We start from the raw sequence: 16,164 nt of genomic DNA on the forward strand, positions 1-16,164 counted from the left end.
ATTTTGACCGTCTTTCTTGTTATCTTTCTCACGGTTTCAGTTGCTTTTTTTTTTTTTCGGATTGGAGATGGAACCATAAAATATTGACTACAAATATTATAAGGTTATAGACTTCCCAAGGATACGAATAACCGTAATAGAAACTAATATAGGTAAAATTAAAGTTACCGCTTAGTCATTTGAAATTAGAATATGTTATCAATAATAATATTATTTATTGAAGATGGTAATTAAATTATTATTCTTAAAAAGAAACGCAAAGCTCTATTTCTGAGCTATATATGGTGCACAATTTAATTGATTACAGCATCAGGCAGTAATAAAAAGATGATAATTTTGCTGAAATCTTTGGTTAAAATCTGCAGCATAATTGGTTTCTGGGAACATTTTTTATTACGAGAGTTTAATTTGATATTTTAATCTATTAGACTTGTGGGTGAGTCGGGTCGTTCATATTGGGTCTTTTAATATTTTATTGTTAACTTAATTTATTATGCCATATCAGATTTTTCTGATGATAAATTCTGTAGAGTGACTTTGTAAGAGAAGACCTATAAATTGAGTGACTTTATTGATACAAAATTAAGTGACATGACTTTACTAAATAATTCCAGATAGTTGAGTGACCTTTTTAGAATTTTGCTCTTATATTTACAATATTAATTAGAAGTACTTTCGTTAAAAGAATTCAGGTGGGTGACAGAAGTATGGCAAAAGAAAAAAGGAGAAAAACTACAAATTCAAGAAAACAAAACTTATACTTTTTTAGGTAATGGAATATTTTATTAATCACCAAGTGAAAAAAACTACAATCATCACATAAATATAGCTACTCTCAGAAAATAACATCTCTATGACCCTAAGGAAGAAATTCTCTCGATCTCTTGTTATTATGAATGCGGAGTGATTTCCTACACGAATTAATGAAATTGGGTCCAACAATGTTGGACCAATTGCATCATCAATGAAATTGTGCACTACTTCATAACAATGCATATATAGTTATGCAGCATATAGAGTGATGTGCACTACTTCAACAATAATCATGCACTAACAATACATATAGGTTAATTTTTTTTTTTTTGTCGTTCTAGCATTTAGTTTTCTCAATCATGTGCGGTACCGTTCTGATTTCAAGAGTCAAACATTTTAATATTGATCATGAATTTGAACACAATTTTTAAGTTTTTTGAAATAAAATTACATATTTCGCTATTATGTAAAAAGTATTATAAGTCGTAATTAATTATTTGAATTCAAAAAATATAAAAAGGCATATGAAAAGTTGAAAGTAAAAAGAATTCGTTTGACTCTCGAAATCGAACAATGCACGTGAATTGGGATGGAGGGGTAGTTTGTTCTCCACTATTAAATCTTATGAATTTGTATTAATTATTTTTCACCAAATTTTCCAAGTTGATGATGGATTCTTCAAGACGAGATTTTGACCCAACCGATTGCTTTCACAGAGGTAGTGGTTTTCGTTTTGCTAAATACTACGTATACAATTAATAAGAGGCATTCAAAGCCGACCACTCTTAAACATAATACTAGTAAATTTATTCGTGTTTCGTGCGGTTATAAAAAATCTTTCTTAAATAATTAACATTGACATCTTCTTTTTTGCCTTAATCTTCCAACCTTTGTTCCTCTTAATTATCTTGATCATGTTTTCCATTTTACAGATTTACATGAACAACGGCGAAAACAGAATAAAAAGCTTTCAAGCAGGTAAAGAGTGATTCTTTATCTATCATGTCAGGGGAGTCAAACCTGAGTATAAATTCCTTATGCTCATGTAGTTAAGAAGAAATCACTACTAAAAAAATCTTTATTTTTTCACTAAAAAGTATTCAGCGGCTGTTTCCCACTGAATGTCGATGGGAAAAACTTAAGTAGTAGTGTTTTCATACGGAAAAAATAGCTAGTAAGTCTCCCAGTATTTCAACGGGAACTTGTTTCCTATCATACGCTTTTCCAGTGAACTGGTTCGGTGGAATAAGGTGGAAAAATCATATTTTATAGTACGAACTTTCGATTGAATATCACTGAGAAAAACCTTTATTTCGCGCAGTGAATAATCAGTGAGATGTACAAGAGGAACATCCTCTCATAGTCTCATGTCAAAACTGTTGAAGGTATTTTCGTGTATGTCTTTATTTCAGAACTGAAATTTTAGTTTAGAACATTGGTGAATGCAAATTTCCATAGAATTTACTTCCTCATTTCAAGTTGGACATCCATCTACCATTTTTTGAAGAAAAAATAAATAAAAGTAAAAAATTGAATATCCATCTTTTTGAACTTTCCACACACGCCCAAAAAAACATCTACTTGCTAGAGAAGGAAAAGTTGCAAACCTATTCCATAAAGTTACCTCTAATATTCATTTTTACTACAAAGTTTGGCTATTTTGATTTTCTCGATAATTTAGCAAATTTAGATGGACATCTCTTGTAATTGAAAAATAACAAAAATCCCTCCTTCAAGTGTCACTTCGTTTTTTTTATTCCAAATCTTTTAGGTTCCTCACCCTATTTAAATTTCCCTTACTTAGTTTGTCCCCTTTTAAAATAATTCTTTCTATTTTATGTTATTAAAGTGACTTTCTTTTTCTAGATTTTTTTGGTTTCTAAAATTTACTTTTTGGTTGGTGGAAGGATGTGTGGTGTTGGGATAGTGGAAAGGGGAAATATAATTGAACTGGTGTCTAGTTTCATTTTATCTGGTAGTTTATGGGAACCTCTTTTTTCTTTTTTTGGTAATTATGTATAAATTTGGTAAAGTTTTGATAAGGAAGCTAACGGATCAGGTGAGCACTTGTTTAATATACAAAATCACACTTCAACTGACACATATTTGTAAATCCGGTCTTCTGATTTAGATTTTCTCACCTTAGCACTAGATACGAAACCATCCATTCTAGTCAAATATTTGTTCGAGTATAATGCTTAATTAGCCAATTTCATACGGTTAATCAAAAAGTCGCTTCTTTCGGGATTGAACTTCATATTCGAATGATATGCTTATGTGATACTAGGGTGCCGTTTGGCCATAGATACCAAAAACAAATTCACTTTTTTTGTTAAAGTTGGAGTTGGAGTTGGCCATAGTTTTTGAAATTGTAGTTTTTGGTGAAATGTAGTTGTAAAAAAAGTGAATTTTTTTTGAAAAACAAGTTTTTTGAGTTTTTGGTATTCCAGAATACAATTCAAGTTGTATTCGGAATATTTATGGGCAAACGCCCAAAAGTGAAAAAAATTTCCTGAAAAAAGTGAATAATTTTTATGGCCAAACGGCACCTAAATTTAAGTTTCATGAATTGACGACGACCACGATAACAACATTAACAGGGGCGGATTTAGAGTTATCCGAGGGTGTTCACCCTCGGCAAAAAATTACAATGTATATGTAGGATAAATTTTCTGTGTTTATGTACATATATTAACTTTTGAACACTTGAATAAATGCAAATGGTTAGCTTAAGTGGTCCGGGGGGTTCAAAATAGTCTCTAGCATTCTAGGTTTGATTCCCATTAACAACATTATTTTTTATATTTAGCTTTTATTATTTTTTTCGAACCCCCTGAGTGAAAATCCTGAATCCGCCACTGACAACATACCCAATGTAATTTCACAAGTGAGGCCTGGGGAGGGTACAAAAGCTAAATATAAAATACTATGTTGTCCCTAGGGATTGAACATAGGACACTAGAGACAATTTTGAATACCCTGGACCGCTTGAGCTAACCTTTTGCATTTGTACAGGATGTTCAAAAGTCAATATATGTACATAAATACAAAAAATTTACCCTATATATACACTGTAATTTTCTGCCGAGGGTGTTCACCGCCATGTAAATCCGCCCTTGGGGTAGAGGGTGTACGCAGACCTTACCCATACCTTGGCAAATAGAGAGATTCTTTCCGATAGACCCTCGGCTCAAGTAAAACAAAAGGTTCTATGGATTGAAGATGTAAATAATATTTATATAATTAAATCACTTATTAATTAAATATTACATGTAAATCTCTTAGTGAGCGTTAAATAATTATCTGATAAAGGTGGTAATTAACCTTCTATCACATATTCAAATTAAATTTACTGACTGTGAAATAGTCTTTACAATATCAGTAACTCAGTATATGTAACTTAGATTCTATCATATAATATTCTTGCCTTAGCTACGACATCAGAGAAAAGGCCATAAATAGTCCCTTATCTATGGGAATAGGTCTAAAATGGTCCCTTAACTATACACTTACCGGTTTTAGTCCTTTAACTATTCAAAAACTTATCAAATTTGGTCTCCGTCTATTTTTTTTATACAAACAGCGTACAAACTCATAAATCTTCATGAGATTAATCGTTAAATCATTCCTCAGACCTATATCTCTCTCTCTCCCTACTTCTTTTTCCTCAAGTTCCTCTTGTTAAAAAATAAAAAAAAAAAAAAAAAAAGAGCATTCTGGCACTGGTATAGCTCTCGAGTATCTAAAATTCGAAAAGACAAACTCAGGTACAAAATTTCTGTAACCATTCTTCTCAAACACTACTAAAAAATTGGTAAAAAACGATGGAAAAAACCGACGGAAAGACCGAAGGATTCCGTCGGTTTTTTCAATAATTTTTTTAAATCGTTTTTTTATTTTTAAGAAAACCGACGGACTGCCTCGGTTATTTTTTGCACAAAAATGCGCAAAAAAATATAATTATTTTTTATATTATTTTCTAAAATAAACCGATGGAGTCCGTCGGTTTTTAGAGCGAAAAAAAAGTATAAATTAAATCAATGTAAGTATATGAACAAAAAATATCAGTGGTCTAGTGATAAAGCCCTTTAATGCCAAGGAACATACCCGGGTTCGATTCCAAGTTCCTATATTTCATTCTTTAATTTTCAAAAAAAAAAACCGACGTGAGACCGTCGTTTTTTTTTTTTTTTTTTTTTAACAAAACCGACGGACAGGGTTGGTTTTCCGTCGGTTTTAACCGACGCAGTCCGTCGGTTATCAAACGCGAAAGAGAACTTGAGGAAAAAAGTTGAGGTTAAAGAATAAACTTGAGGAAAAAGAATCAGGGAGAGAGAAATATAGGTTTGAGGAATGGTTTAACGATTAATCTCACGAAGGTTTATCGGTTTTGTCGTGTTTGTATAAAAAAATAGACGGAGACTAAATTTGATAAGTTTTTGGATAGTTAAAGGACTAAAATCGGTAAGTGTATAATTAAGGGACCATTTTAAACCTACTCCCGTAGATAAGGGACTATTTATGTCCTTTTCTCTACGACATCATCTCTAAAAACTATTTTTTCTCCATTGGTGACTGTTTGTGCGTGTCATTTGAGGTCACGAGCAAATCGCGCATTATTTAACAAGTAGTAGATGTTATTTGCAATCAACTCAACGTTGACTTTTAATTCAATATTGAATCCCTAATGTAGCTTTTAAGACAAGTTCCAACCTAAAAATCAACAAGTTGACTAGATATGATATTTTTGAACATTAACATACATTAAAAAAAAAAAAAATGGCAAAGGTTAAAATTGTCCCTGAACCATGCAAAGTGAATAACTTTAGGGAAAATGACATAGGGTATCCACCTAAGACTCTTTATTACAAAATATATACTAGATAGTTTTTCTTATTTACAAAACATGACAATTTTTCATACACAAAATTTGAGCGAACTTTTTAAGCCTTGAGCAAGATATACACATTTCATACACAAAAATTTGAGCGATTATTTTAAGTCTTGAATGTTGTATTCCCCAGACCCCACGTTGTGGGATTACACTGGGTTGTTGTTGTTGTTGAATGTTGCATCAAAGTTGTATACAATGTTGTTGTAGTTGTATTAATTTTACAGAAATCTAACATGAACTTTATACACGAAAATGTGAGCGAAATTTTAAGCTTTGAACGAGATACAAATTTCATATCATTTTCATACACACAATTTTGAAAGGATTTTTTTAAGCCTTGAACGAGATATACACATTTCATACATTTTTCATACCGTTTTCATACACTAAAATTTGAGCGAACTTTTTAAGCCTTGAGCGAGGTATGCACATTTCATACCTAAATTGTTGAGAGAATTTTTTTTTTTTTTTAAATATTTAAAAAAAACTTAATTTTTTTTTAAAGCATGTTTTTTATAGGGTTTATAATGTTATGTTTTGTAAATAAAAAACTATTGCCATATTTCGTAAATATTTCTCCTTAATATGTATTATACGTACTTTACCTATAACTTTAACCTTCGTTTAAACTTGGTCTCGAGTGTTCTCATGTAGTTACAAAATGGCTGAAAATTGTCCTTTTGGACTGATAAGCCTTATTTTTCTGTATTTTTTATTTTAAACATTTTTTTTGTTCGGATTGCCCTTCAAAAGCACTGGTCTTTAATTTTTGCCCTTTAAATTGATGGTCTTTAATATTTGCCCTTCGCCTAATACCTCAAGGTTGTGGGTTCGAACCCCAGCTCAGTAAAAAAAAAAAAAAAAAGGAATTTCGCAAGGCAGATGTTTGGATTCGCAAGGCAGATTACCTGCAGCAGAATTTTGAATGCAAAACTCTACGTTCCAAACTCTGCCTGCAGGTAGAGTTTTGCATTCAAAATTCTGCCTGAGGCCTAACTTTGGCCGAATAGGCCTAACTTTGCTACAAAACTCTACCTTGTGATTTTTATTTGTTTTGACTGAGCCAAGGTTCGAACCGCAAAGCTCATGGTATTAGGTGAATGACAAAAATTAAAGACCAACAATTTAAGGGACAAAATTAATGACCACCCCAAAATAAGGACATTCCTGCGAATTGCCCAATTATAAATATTATTTTTAGCCCATTTTATACACCACATATCTATATTAAATTAAAATTGACCAAAGAAATGGGGGCAATTTCCACGACTGCCCTTATTCGGTGGTGGTTTTTAATTTTTACCCCTCAAATTGTTGGTCTTTAATTTTTGTCCTTCGCCTAAAACTCATGGGTTCTGGGTTCGAACCCCGCTCAGTCAAAAATTTGAAAAAAAAAAAAAATCAAGGCAAAGTTTTGGTTTCGCAAGGCCGAGTTCTACCTTATAAGACAAAGTTTGCCTTAAGGTAGCAACTCTACCTTTAAGGCAGAGTTTGTATGAAACTCTCCATTATTAAGCTAAGTTTGCCTTCAGGCATAAGGCAAACACTGTCTTGCGAATTCAACTTGTGCCTTGTGACTTTTATTTATTTTTTAATTTTTGATTGAACGGGATTCGAACCCGAAATCCCAAGGTATTTTCGATCACTTTTTTAAGCGAAGGGCAAAAATTAAAGGCGAACAATTTGAGGGGTAAAAATTAAAGACAAGTGCCTTTAATGGACAATCCGCGCAAAAAAAAAAAAAAAAAAAAAAAAAGTAGAAGAAGAAGAAGGAGGAGTAATGGAACAAATATGCTAATGTCAGCTTAACTGTAGCCCATTAAAATATTTGTGTTTTGGTTTAAGAAATCAAGGAAAAGATAAAATAAGAAAATGACGCTAAGCAAAAAAAAAAAAAAATTGATCCCTTGGGTGGATAAGATCCAATATCGATGTATGACAAAAGGTAAATATTTAAAATTCAGAGGTAGAAAAAGTTATTAGAAAAAACTACTAGAGGTCATTATTTGTATCAATTTCTAGCTTTCAATTACAAAGATCTTCTTTGGAATTATTTGAAGATATCTGCATGATTGGACACAGTCAAGTCTTCAGTTGTATAGATTATCTTTTATGGAGTTATTTAAAAAAAAAAAAAAAAATTGTTTCCTACTCGATATCCGATACTTGCTTTGAGGTCCGACTAATTCTGATTTGGTTGAGAAATCTCACACGTAAAGCCCTCCTATCAAAGACGACTTAACTTCATTCTCAGAGCAAGAACTTGCACTACAAGAAAGAAGACATTTGGCAACAATTTTTTTTTGTTGCCATAGATAGGTTATTGTTGCAAAAAGTACTTTTGGCAACAACATTTTTTTTTCTTGTTGCATAAACTTTTCCCAACGGCTGTTATTGCAACGACGTGCAACAACTTTTTTTTTTAGTTGCCAAAAGTACTTTTTGCAACAATAGTCAATACTATATGACAACAAAATTAAATTTTTGGCAACAAACAAAAAGTTCATTTTTAAAAGATTCATCATATATGTCAACAATAAAACTAAGTTGTTGCCAAATATTGACTTTTACCAACTATATTATTTTTGTTGCCAAAAGAGCTGTTGCAATTTCTATACTTTCTTGTAGTGTTGAGACCTGTGTTTAAAGATGGATGATTACTTACCACTCTATCACAATTGTTAGTGATTTTTACGGTGTTAGATGAATTAATGATGATGGCTACGTTGAATTTATTATATTATGTTACCATCCGAGATAAGCAAGTTCTTACCATAATTTCTTGAATTAATTTTAGCCCAAATGTTAGTCTAGAAAGTGGTATAATTGAACATATCGCTAAACGTAAACGTGACACCAATGAAATAATATTCAGTTTGACAAAGAAAGATAAATAAACTAATCTGAACAGTTAAATAAATATTTAAACTTTGTCATTTGTCATTTTGACCTGGACCTTCTTTTTTAAAAATATGAGTGGAATTTAATTTATGCAAGTCTGTTCTCAAACAATGGGCAGGCTTCTTTACAATTTCTCCAAGGTGAAAGACCAAATTCTTTAAGAATATAAGGATTCAAATATTTATTTTTTTAATTTAACAAAAAATAATTCTGGTCTACAACTGGAAAACAGTAGAAATGAGAGAATCTAGAAGAATCGAACCTAGCAACATTTTAAAGTGGGAGTTCTCTCACAATTATTTTCTCTGCTCAATCATTTATATCCAAGCAAAAAAATAATTACAAGTAGAAGCATTTACGTGATGAAAGCATGCCTTTTTTTTTTTTTTTTTTTTTTTTTGTGCTTTGATAATGTAATACCGTTGACTTTATTTAGATTACGTAACTATATTAGTTATAAGTAGAGTTAGAGAATCTTATAAGTCTGATAGCCAGACAGCTCAAATGATTAATTGTACGCTATGTGCTTGCATTACAAATTAAAGAAATTGTATAGTTATAATTTCCAAGTTTGAATTTCAAAATTAATAATTCTTCGTCAAGATGTAATAAATATATTCTTAGAAGTATATACGTGATTAAGAGTATCTTTGAATGTGAATGTCAACAATTTGGAATCTAATTAATCGGTAGCAATTTGTGTTTAAGAACCCGATTTATATCATTTTCAACAACGAAATGATAGCAACCGATTGATTAATTAGGATATTTTCTATAAGCTGGAAAGAGGAAATTCCAATGGATTTTAATGGCCTGGTTTCTCCTGGCCATTGATTGCAAATTCTAACTGTATTTCTACGTCAAAAACTTTTCAATTCCACGTTATTTTTACTTCTTTTTTCTTCTAAAAGTTTAATTTTGGGCGAGGATTGATCCTTAATTAGTGAAAACAAAAAGATAGACGAGGAGGGGACTTTTAGTGAGATTTGAAAGTCTGTACGTAATGGATCAAGATTAGTTAATAAAGACATTAGTTATACAGGATTTATTACGTAAGGATTGCAGCTATATATGATTCTAATATAAAGATTATTTTTCATTAAATATTTAGTTGATGTACTAAAATTAATATATAGTAATAATCTAAAAGTGTGCGTTTGCTTTTCAAATAAAATAAAAGTTTGTTACTGTTAAGAGGGTTAGTTTTTCCCTTTAGTTATTTTAATCAATGTATTGTTAATACCCTTTATTTTTATTTCACAATTCATCCAACATTATAATATATAAATTCTCATATAAGTTATGCATATATTAATATTGGGAAAAGGTTCAAATATACCCTTCTACTTGATTTTTTGGCTAACTTCGCTTCCGTTATTGATCAAAGTGATCAAATATCTCCAGTTGGCCAAAGATACACATATACCCCTTGAATAGATGGAAATCTCAAGTTAGACAAAATTACCCATTTAACTTAAATTACCCATGCCCGACCCGACCCAAAAAATAATTTCCCCAACCCTAATACACCCCTCTATGCTTCTATTCTTCGGGCAAAACACACGTTATTGCAACACCCAGTTATATCAAGATACAAGTATCTTAGCATGGTTAACTCAAAATTGAGATGTAACTAGCTTGGCAAATTGTCAAGATCTGATAACATGTGCACCCATGTGATCAGTCAAGAATTTGTTTATCATTATTTTGTTTTCACTAAGTGTGTTTCCTATTAATCATTGACTCAGCTGTAACTCTAGTGGTCTGAAATTTTAAAAGAAAAATAAAAGAGTCTTTTCCCGTTCTTAATTTTGTTTTTTTCTGTCAAAAAACCGAAGAACTATGAATCTGGCCCAAGAAAAATAATGAAAATTGTTAAAGTAATCTGGCCCAAGAAAAATAATAAAAAATTGTTAAAGTCTACATCTCTACTACTAACTTGTTAAAAGGGTAAAAGGTAGCTAGGTAAAATAAACGTACGGTATTAAATTATTAATCAAAGAAACAAAGGGTTAACTATAAATTTTCATGTTAAACGTGCTCCATTGGATATGCGGTAATGAGAAAGTGGTAAAAGAACTTTTGGGAATTAGAGCTAAAAAGAATCACTTACAATGGTGGACAATTAAAGTTAGCTATAAAACCTACTTTTCCCATAATCTTTATGTCTATAACAAAAGTTGATCAACAATTTATAGGGAGAAGGTTCAGTTTTACTTATGAAGTAGTAATTGATTTGTTTCAAATTTGTCTCTAATATATATACAGTAATTATCTAGCTTGTCTCTAACATTAGTTACGGTAGAGCTGCGTAGAAAAATAAAATATCTAAACTTACCCCTAAATATCAAAGTGGTTTATATATATCCTCTATAATAGTTTGTTATGCCCTTAGATAATTGAAAAGGTTCAAACGTACCCTAACAATTTAAAAGGTTTGATAATAGAATGGTTAAGTATTTGCTGTTTTCTGTTTATTTCAAATGTTGGTTTCGAAAAGTTATTAAGGTATTTTCAAGTAATATTGGAAGTATAAACTACAGCTAGTCAACATTGGTAGGTTCATATATTCCCTTAGAATCTAAGCAAAATTTTAACTTTGTGCTTATCTTCCGTAATATTTTAATTTATAATATAAAAATACATTTATTTATTTGTTAAAAAGCTTTGTCCTTTAGTGTGCAAACCTCCTCACATGTAACCTGAGCTAAATTCGTGTATTGTTTTTTTATTGGGGAACATCAAAATATTTTAATTTTGAAAGTATAGTGTACATTTGGAATCCTCTATATGTAATTTGAATATCAAGAAATTCTTTGTGACTTTGTGCATAAATAAATCTTAAGAATCTTTGTTAGCTTCATTCTGACATCCAACATCCTAATTAAGGGTTGATTAATTGAGTTTAAACGAGAAGATAACTATCATAAACAAAAGGAAAATACGTTTATATTTGATTCCATTGGCGAGAATATAGGGTAGTTTTTCAAATATATTGTCCATGAAGTCAATCGCAAATCTATATTTACGTATAGGATTAATAATTTAATAGCATTTTTTATCTCTTAATTATTAATAAATTTTAATCCATGTGATATTTGACTAAACCCATTTATCCTTAAACTACGTGAAATGGTTTTTATCCTTTTGCTTGTGAGTAATCACAAAATTACTGGAGGTTATATCAACCATTCGATTCATCATTTAATTACTCATATGTTATGTTAAACTTGTATTGTTACCTGATTTTTTAGGGTAATGAACTTCTAAAAATAATCTAGTTGTAACATATTTTCTATATAAACAGACTAAAAATACTCATTTTAATTAATTGTTATATGTGATGAGTCATATATCACACAAATCAAAATCAAAATTTATCCACAACTAAGGGACCAAAAGTGTTATTACACCTCACACATATGTTAAATAATATTTTTTCAACACTATTTTTTTCATAATCGAAAATCTTCAAAGGTTTGTAATGCAAAAGTTCAGAACTTGGTGGATAATGAACCTCCTTCTACCTTACGTGCTTAATTATCAGGTTTTAGTATATGACATGATTTTCATTAATTAAACATGACACAATTTGCATTATAATACCGTTGAATATTGAATTATGCGACGTGAAAATTATTTAGAAGTAACTTAGGCAACGTAGAAGATTTCGAAAACTAAAACCACCCCCCATAAAGGGAAAAAAAAAGTGGGAAAGAGAAAAATTAAAAAAAATACGTAAAAAAGAAATTAGGTGGAAAGAAATGGGATATTAAAATTTATAGTTTTCATTTTACTATTTCTTGTGGGGTTGAGTGGTATTTTTCATGCTTCAATTTGTAAATATATTGGATACTTTGGTCAACGGGAATCTTTTCGCATATTCTCCTCCTCCTAGAAACAGGTTTTAAGAGGACATCCCTTGCAAGCTTTTAGGAATAAGTTTTAATCTTGTTTATAGGTTGATTTTGAGCCTTTGCTCTTCTAGGCAGTGGCGGAGTCAAGAGGGTTCAAAATAAGAAAAAATAAACAGACGAGAAAACCAAATGTGGTTCAACATCTATTTTATATATATAACCAAAAATAAATTAAACCGTATATAAATAGTATTTTTGTCCACCGAAGGGGATTCGGATCCCTTGGCCCTATGTGGCTCTGCCCCTGCTTCTAGGAGTACCTTGATCATGTTCTAGATTTAAATGACAATAAAAATATAGAGAACTTTATTACTATTATTATTATACATATAATTTTAATTTAATATGATGTGATATGAGTTAAGTTTAAATAAAGAAATGATTAATGAAAATTCATATTAGCCTATTTCAATTTGTTTTGGTTGAAGCCTAGTTATTGTTGTAAAGATGGTGAGTCCAATTTTCTAGTAATATATAGAAAGAGTGTGATCATAGAAACATCTTATATGGAGAGATTCTAGAGTAATATTCAAGTTAATTGCCAGGAAAACAATTGAGAAAAATAAGGAGAGAAAACATGTACATCTCCAACTGAAATTTGAATGGAAAAATAGCTACTTTATTGTTAAATTAATTCTGCCTTGAAAAGTAAAAAGGAGTATATTTTAATTAAAAAGAGATTTGAAAATTGAAAGTTTGAAAAGGACATATGTATGTATTTGCCTTGGAAAAAAGTCCGTGATTCATGAGTCAACTATGTACAGTACTTCATTTCTCTTTGAATACTCTTCAAACAAATTTCTTTAATATTTTATCAGCATTTTTAATATTGAAATTCAATTTTAAAAGCACTGATGGACAAATCAGCAATTGCTGCAAAACGGGTAAAGGGGCAATTGAATCTTTTGTCCCATTCAAAATGTGATAATTAATTATTTCTCCTTGTATGACATTTATTATGGATTTCCAGAATTTACTACTTTTACCCATTCTTTACTGACAGTAGGTATCCACACGGCCCATACACAAAAATATTTCTGTTGTATAACTCACATAATAAAATATTTAAATCCCGGACAATTGAATATTTTGTACCATTAATATAAATTTGAATATTAATTATTTCTCCTTATATGATATTTATTATGGATTTCCAGAATTTACTCTATTTTTACTCATTCTTTACTGACAGTTGGAATCAGACGGTACCCTATTAATCAATACACTAATAAAATACTCCTATTTCTCTTATAAAAAAGTCACATAAAAAAATATTTAAATTCCCCCGTAAAAATACTACACCAAAAAAGAAAAGTCAAACTCCTCTCATTAATTTTCTCTATATAAAACAGTATCCTATTACGCATTCATCACCTTATACTCTCAACAAGATTCCGCCTTGAATCTCTCCTTCTTCTTCTTCTTACCACCCACCCCCCTATACCCCACCCCCACCCCACGCCACCCACCATGTCTTGTTCAGTCGACCAACTTGCTCCATTCCTCGGACCCAACACCAGTACTGATGCTGTAGCTGCTGCCACATACATATGTGACCAATTTTCCGATGTATCGAACAAATTTATCGATACCGGTTATGCAATTGACTCAACATATCTACTCTTTTCTGCGTACCTAGTTTTCTCAATGCAACTAGGTTTCGCTATGCTTTGTGCAGGCTCTGTCCGTGCAAAGAATACTATGAACATCATGTTAACTAATGTTCTTGATGCTGCCGCAGGTGGTCTTTTTTATTATTTATTTGGTTTTGCTTTTGCATGGGGTGGTCCATCTAATGGATTTATTGGACGTCATTTCTTTGGTCTTAAAGAGATCCCATCTGAATCTTTTGATTATAGTAATTTTCTTTATCAATGGGCTTTTGCTATAGCTGCTGCTGGTATTACAAGTGGATCAATAGCTGAGAGAACTCAGTTTGTTGCTTATTTGATTTACTCTTCTTTTTTAACTGGTTTTGTTTACCCTGTTGTTTCTCATTGGTTTTGGTCACCTGATGGGTGGGCCAGCCCGACTAATAGTGCAAATCTTTTATTCGGGTCGGGTGTTATTGATTTTGCCGGGTCGGGTGTGGTTCATATGGTAGGTGGTATAGCCGGCTTTTATGGTGCTTTAATTGAAGGTCCAAGAATCGGGCGGTTCGATCATACGGGCCGGGCTGCAACCCTACGTGGACATAGCGCTTCGCTTGTGGTTTTGGGTACATTTTTGTTGTGGTTCGGATGGTACGGGTTTAACCCGGGTTCGTTTAATAAGATTCTTGTTACTTATGGTACAAGTGGAGGGTATTATGGTCAATGGAGTGCTGTGGGCCGGACCGCGGTGACCACCACCTTAGCGGGTTGCACCGCTGCCCTAACGACCCTTTTTGGTAAGAGGATTTTATCGGGCCATTGGAATGTTACGGATGTGTGTAACGGGCTTCTGGGCGGATTTGCAGCAATCACGGCTGGCTGTTCTGTTGTTGAGCCATGGGCCGCTATTATTTGTGGGTTCGTAGCTGCTTTAGTTTTAATCGGTTTTAACAAGTTAGCGGAGATATTTAAATATGATGATCCACTTGAGGCAGCACAATTACATGGTGGTTGTGGTGCATGGGGAATAATTTTCACTGCTTTATTTGCTAAGGGTAAGTATGTGGATCAAGTTTACCCGGGTAAACCGGGTCGGCCTCACGGGTTATTTATGGGTGGTGGTGGAAAACTACTTGGGGCACATATAGTCCAAATTCTTGTAATATTTGGTTGGGTCACAGCTACAATGGGTCCACTTTTCTATATTCTTCATAAGTTGAAGCTTCTTAGGATCTCTTCTGAGGATGAGATGGCGGGTATGGATCTGACCCGACATGGTGGATTTGCTTATTATCATGAAGAAGATCACAAGCAAGGATTGCAAATGAGGAGAGTTGAACCAACAATCTAAACTTAGAAAATTTATCTTTTAATTTATTCTCCTATGTGTCCTTTTCAATGTTCTATTATTTCTTTCTAGAAAATTAAGTTTAGGTTGTAAGTGTGGAAAAGAAAAAGAAAAAAATGGCTTTCTTTTAGGGGTAAATGGGTGGTTGTCTTTGAAGATAATGTGAACATGGACTCCTTTTATTCTTATTTCTACCTTTGACTATAAAGATGCACCCCCTTTGTACATATATGTATTACTCTTACCATTATTGTGGTACCGTCAAGCTTGACTTGTCTTTCTATTTACTTTTTTCTGCGCTATATTTTTTCTTTATATGTTTGTTCTGGCTATTATGATTTCATTGACAAGGACTGTAAAGGAGAGGACAATTGATACCACAAAAATTGCAAGTACATATCCGACCAATTCTGCAAGAAAATATAATTTCATATTAAGCTTTAAATATGCGCCATTGAAATGGGATGACCCCTACTAGCTCTCCCCTAAGAATGGCACTTGTGAGTTTCCTTACAATTGGCTAAAGTGTAGATGCTCCTTTCCTTGCCTAATTTCGTAACTCGAGATCCAAGTCAGCACCGATAAAATTTTCTTAATTTCTTGTGGTCGATTTTTACATGAGTTTAATTTTTATTAATAAACCGACAAAGTAAAGAATTTTGTGTACTATGAGATCATTCAAAAGATAACCAGCTATACAATATAAACAACAAAGTTTATGAAACAAAAAATGAAAACTAAACAATCTTTTTGAATGAG

At 31.9% G+C, this 16,164-nt stretch overlaps 1 protein-coding gene across 1 annotated transcript; it reads left to right on the forward strand.

Annotated features, from left to right (window-relative positions):
- The first annotated feature begins 13,912 nt into the window (after positions 1-13,912).
- On the forward strand, positions 13,913-15,670 carry LOC132042114 (ammonium transporter 1 member 1). The gene has a single exon (XM_059432761.1). It carries the CDS (start codon positions 13,936-13,938, stop codon positions 15,406-15,408), a length of 1,473 nt encoding a protein of 490 aa, XP_059288744.1. The 5' UTR covers positions 13,913-13,935; the 3' UTR covers positions 15,409-15,670.
- Positions 15,671-16,164: the final 494 nt, after the last annotated feature.

Source organism: Lycium ferocissimum, chromosome 1 (genome assembly GCF_029784015.1).
Source record: "Lycium ferocissimum isolate CSIRO_LF1 chromosome 1, AGI_CSIRO_Lferr_CH_V1, whole genome shotgun sequence".
Classification (NCBI taxonomy): Eukaryota; Viridiplantae; Streptophyta; class Magnoliopsida; order Solanales; family Solanaceae; genus Lycium; species Lycium ferocissimum.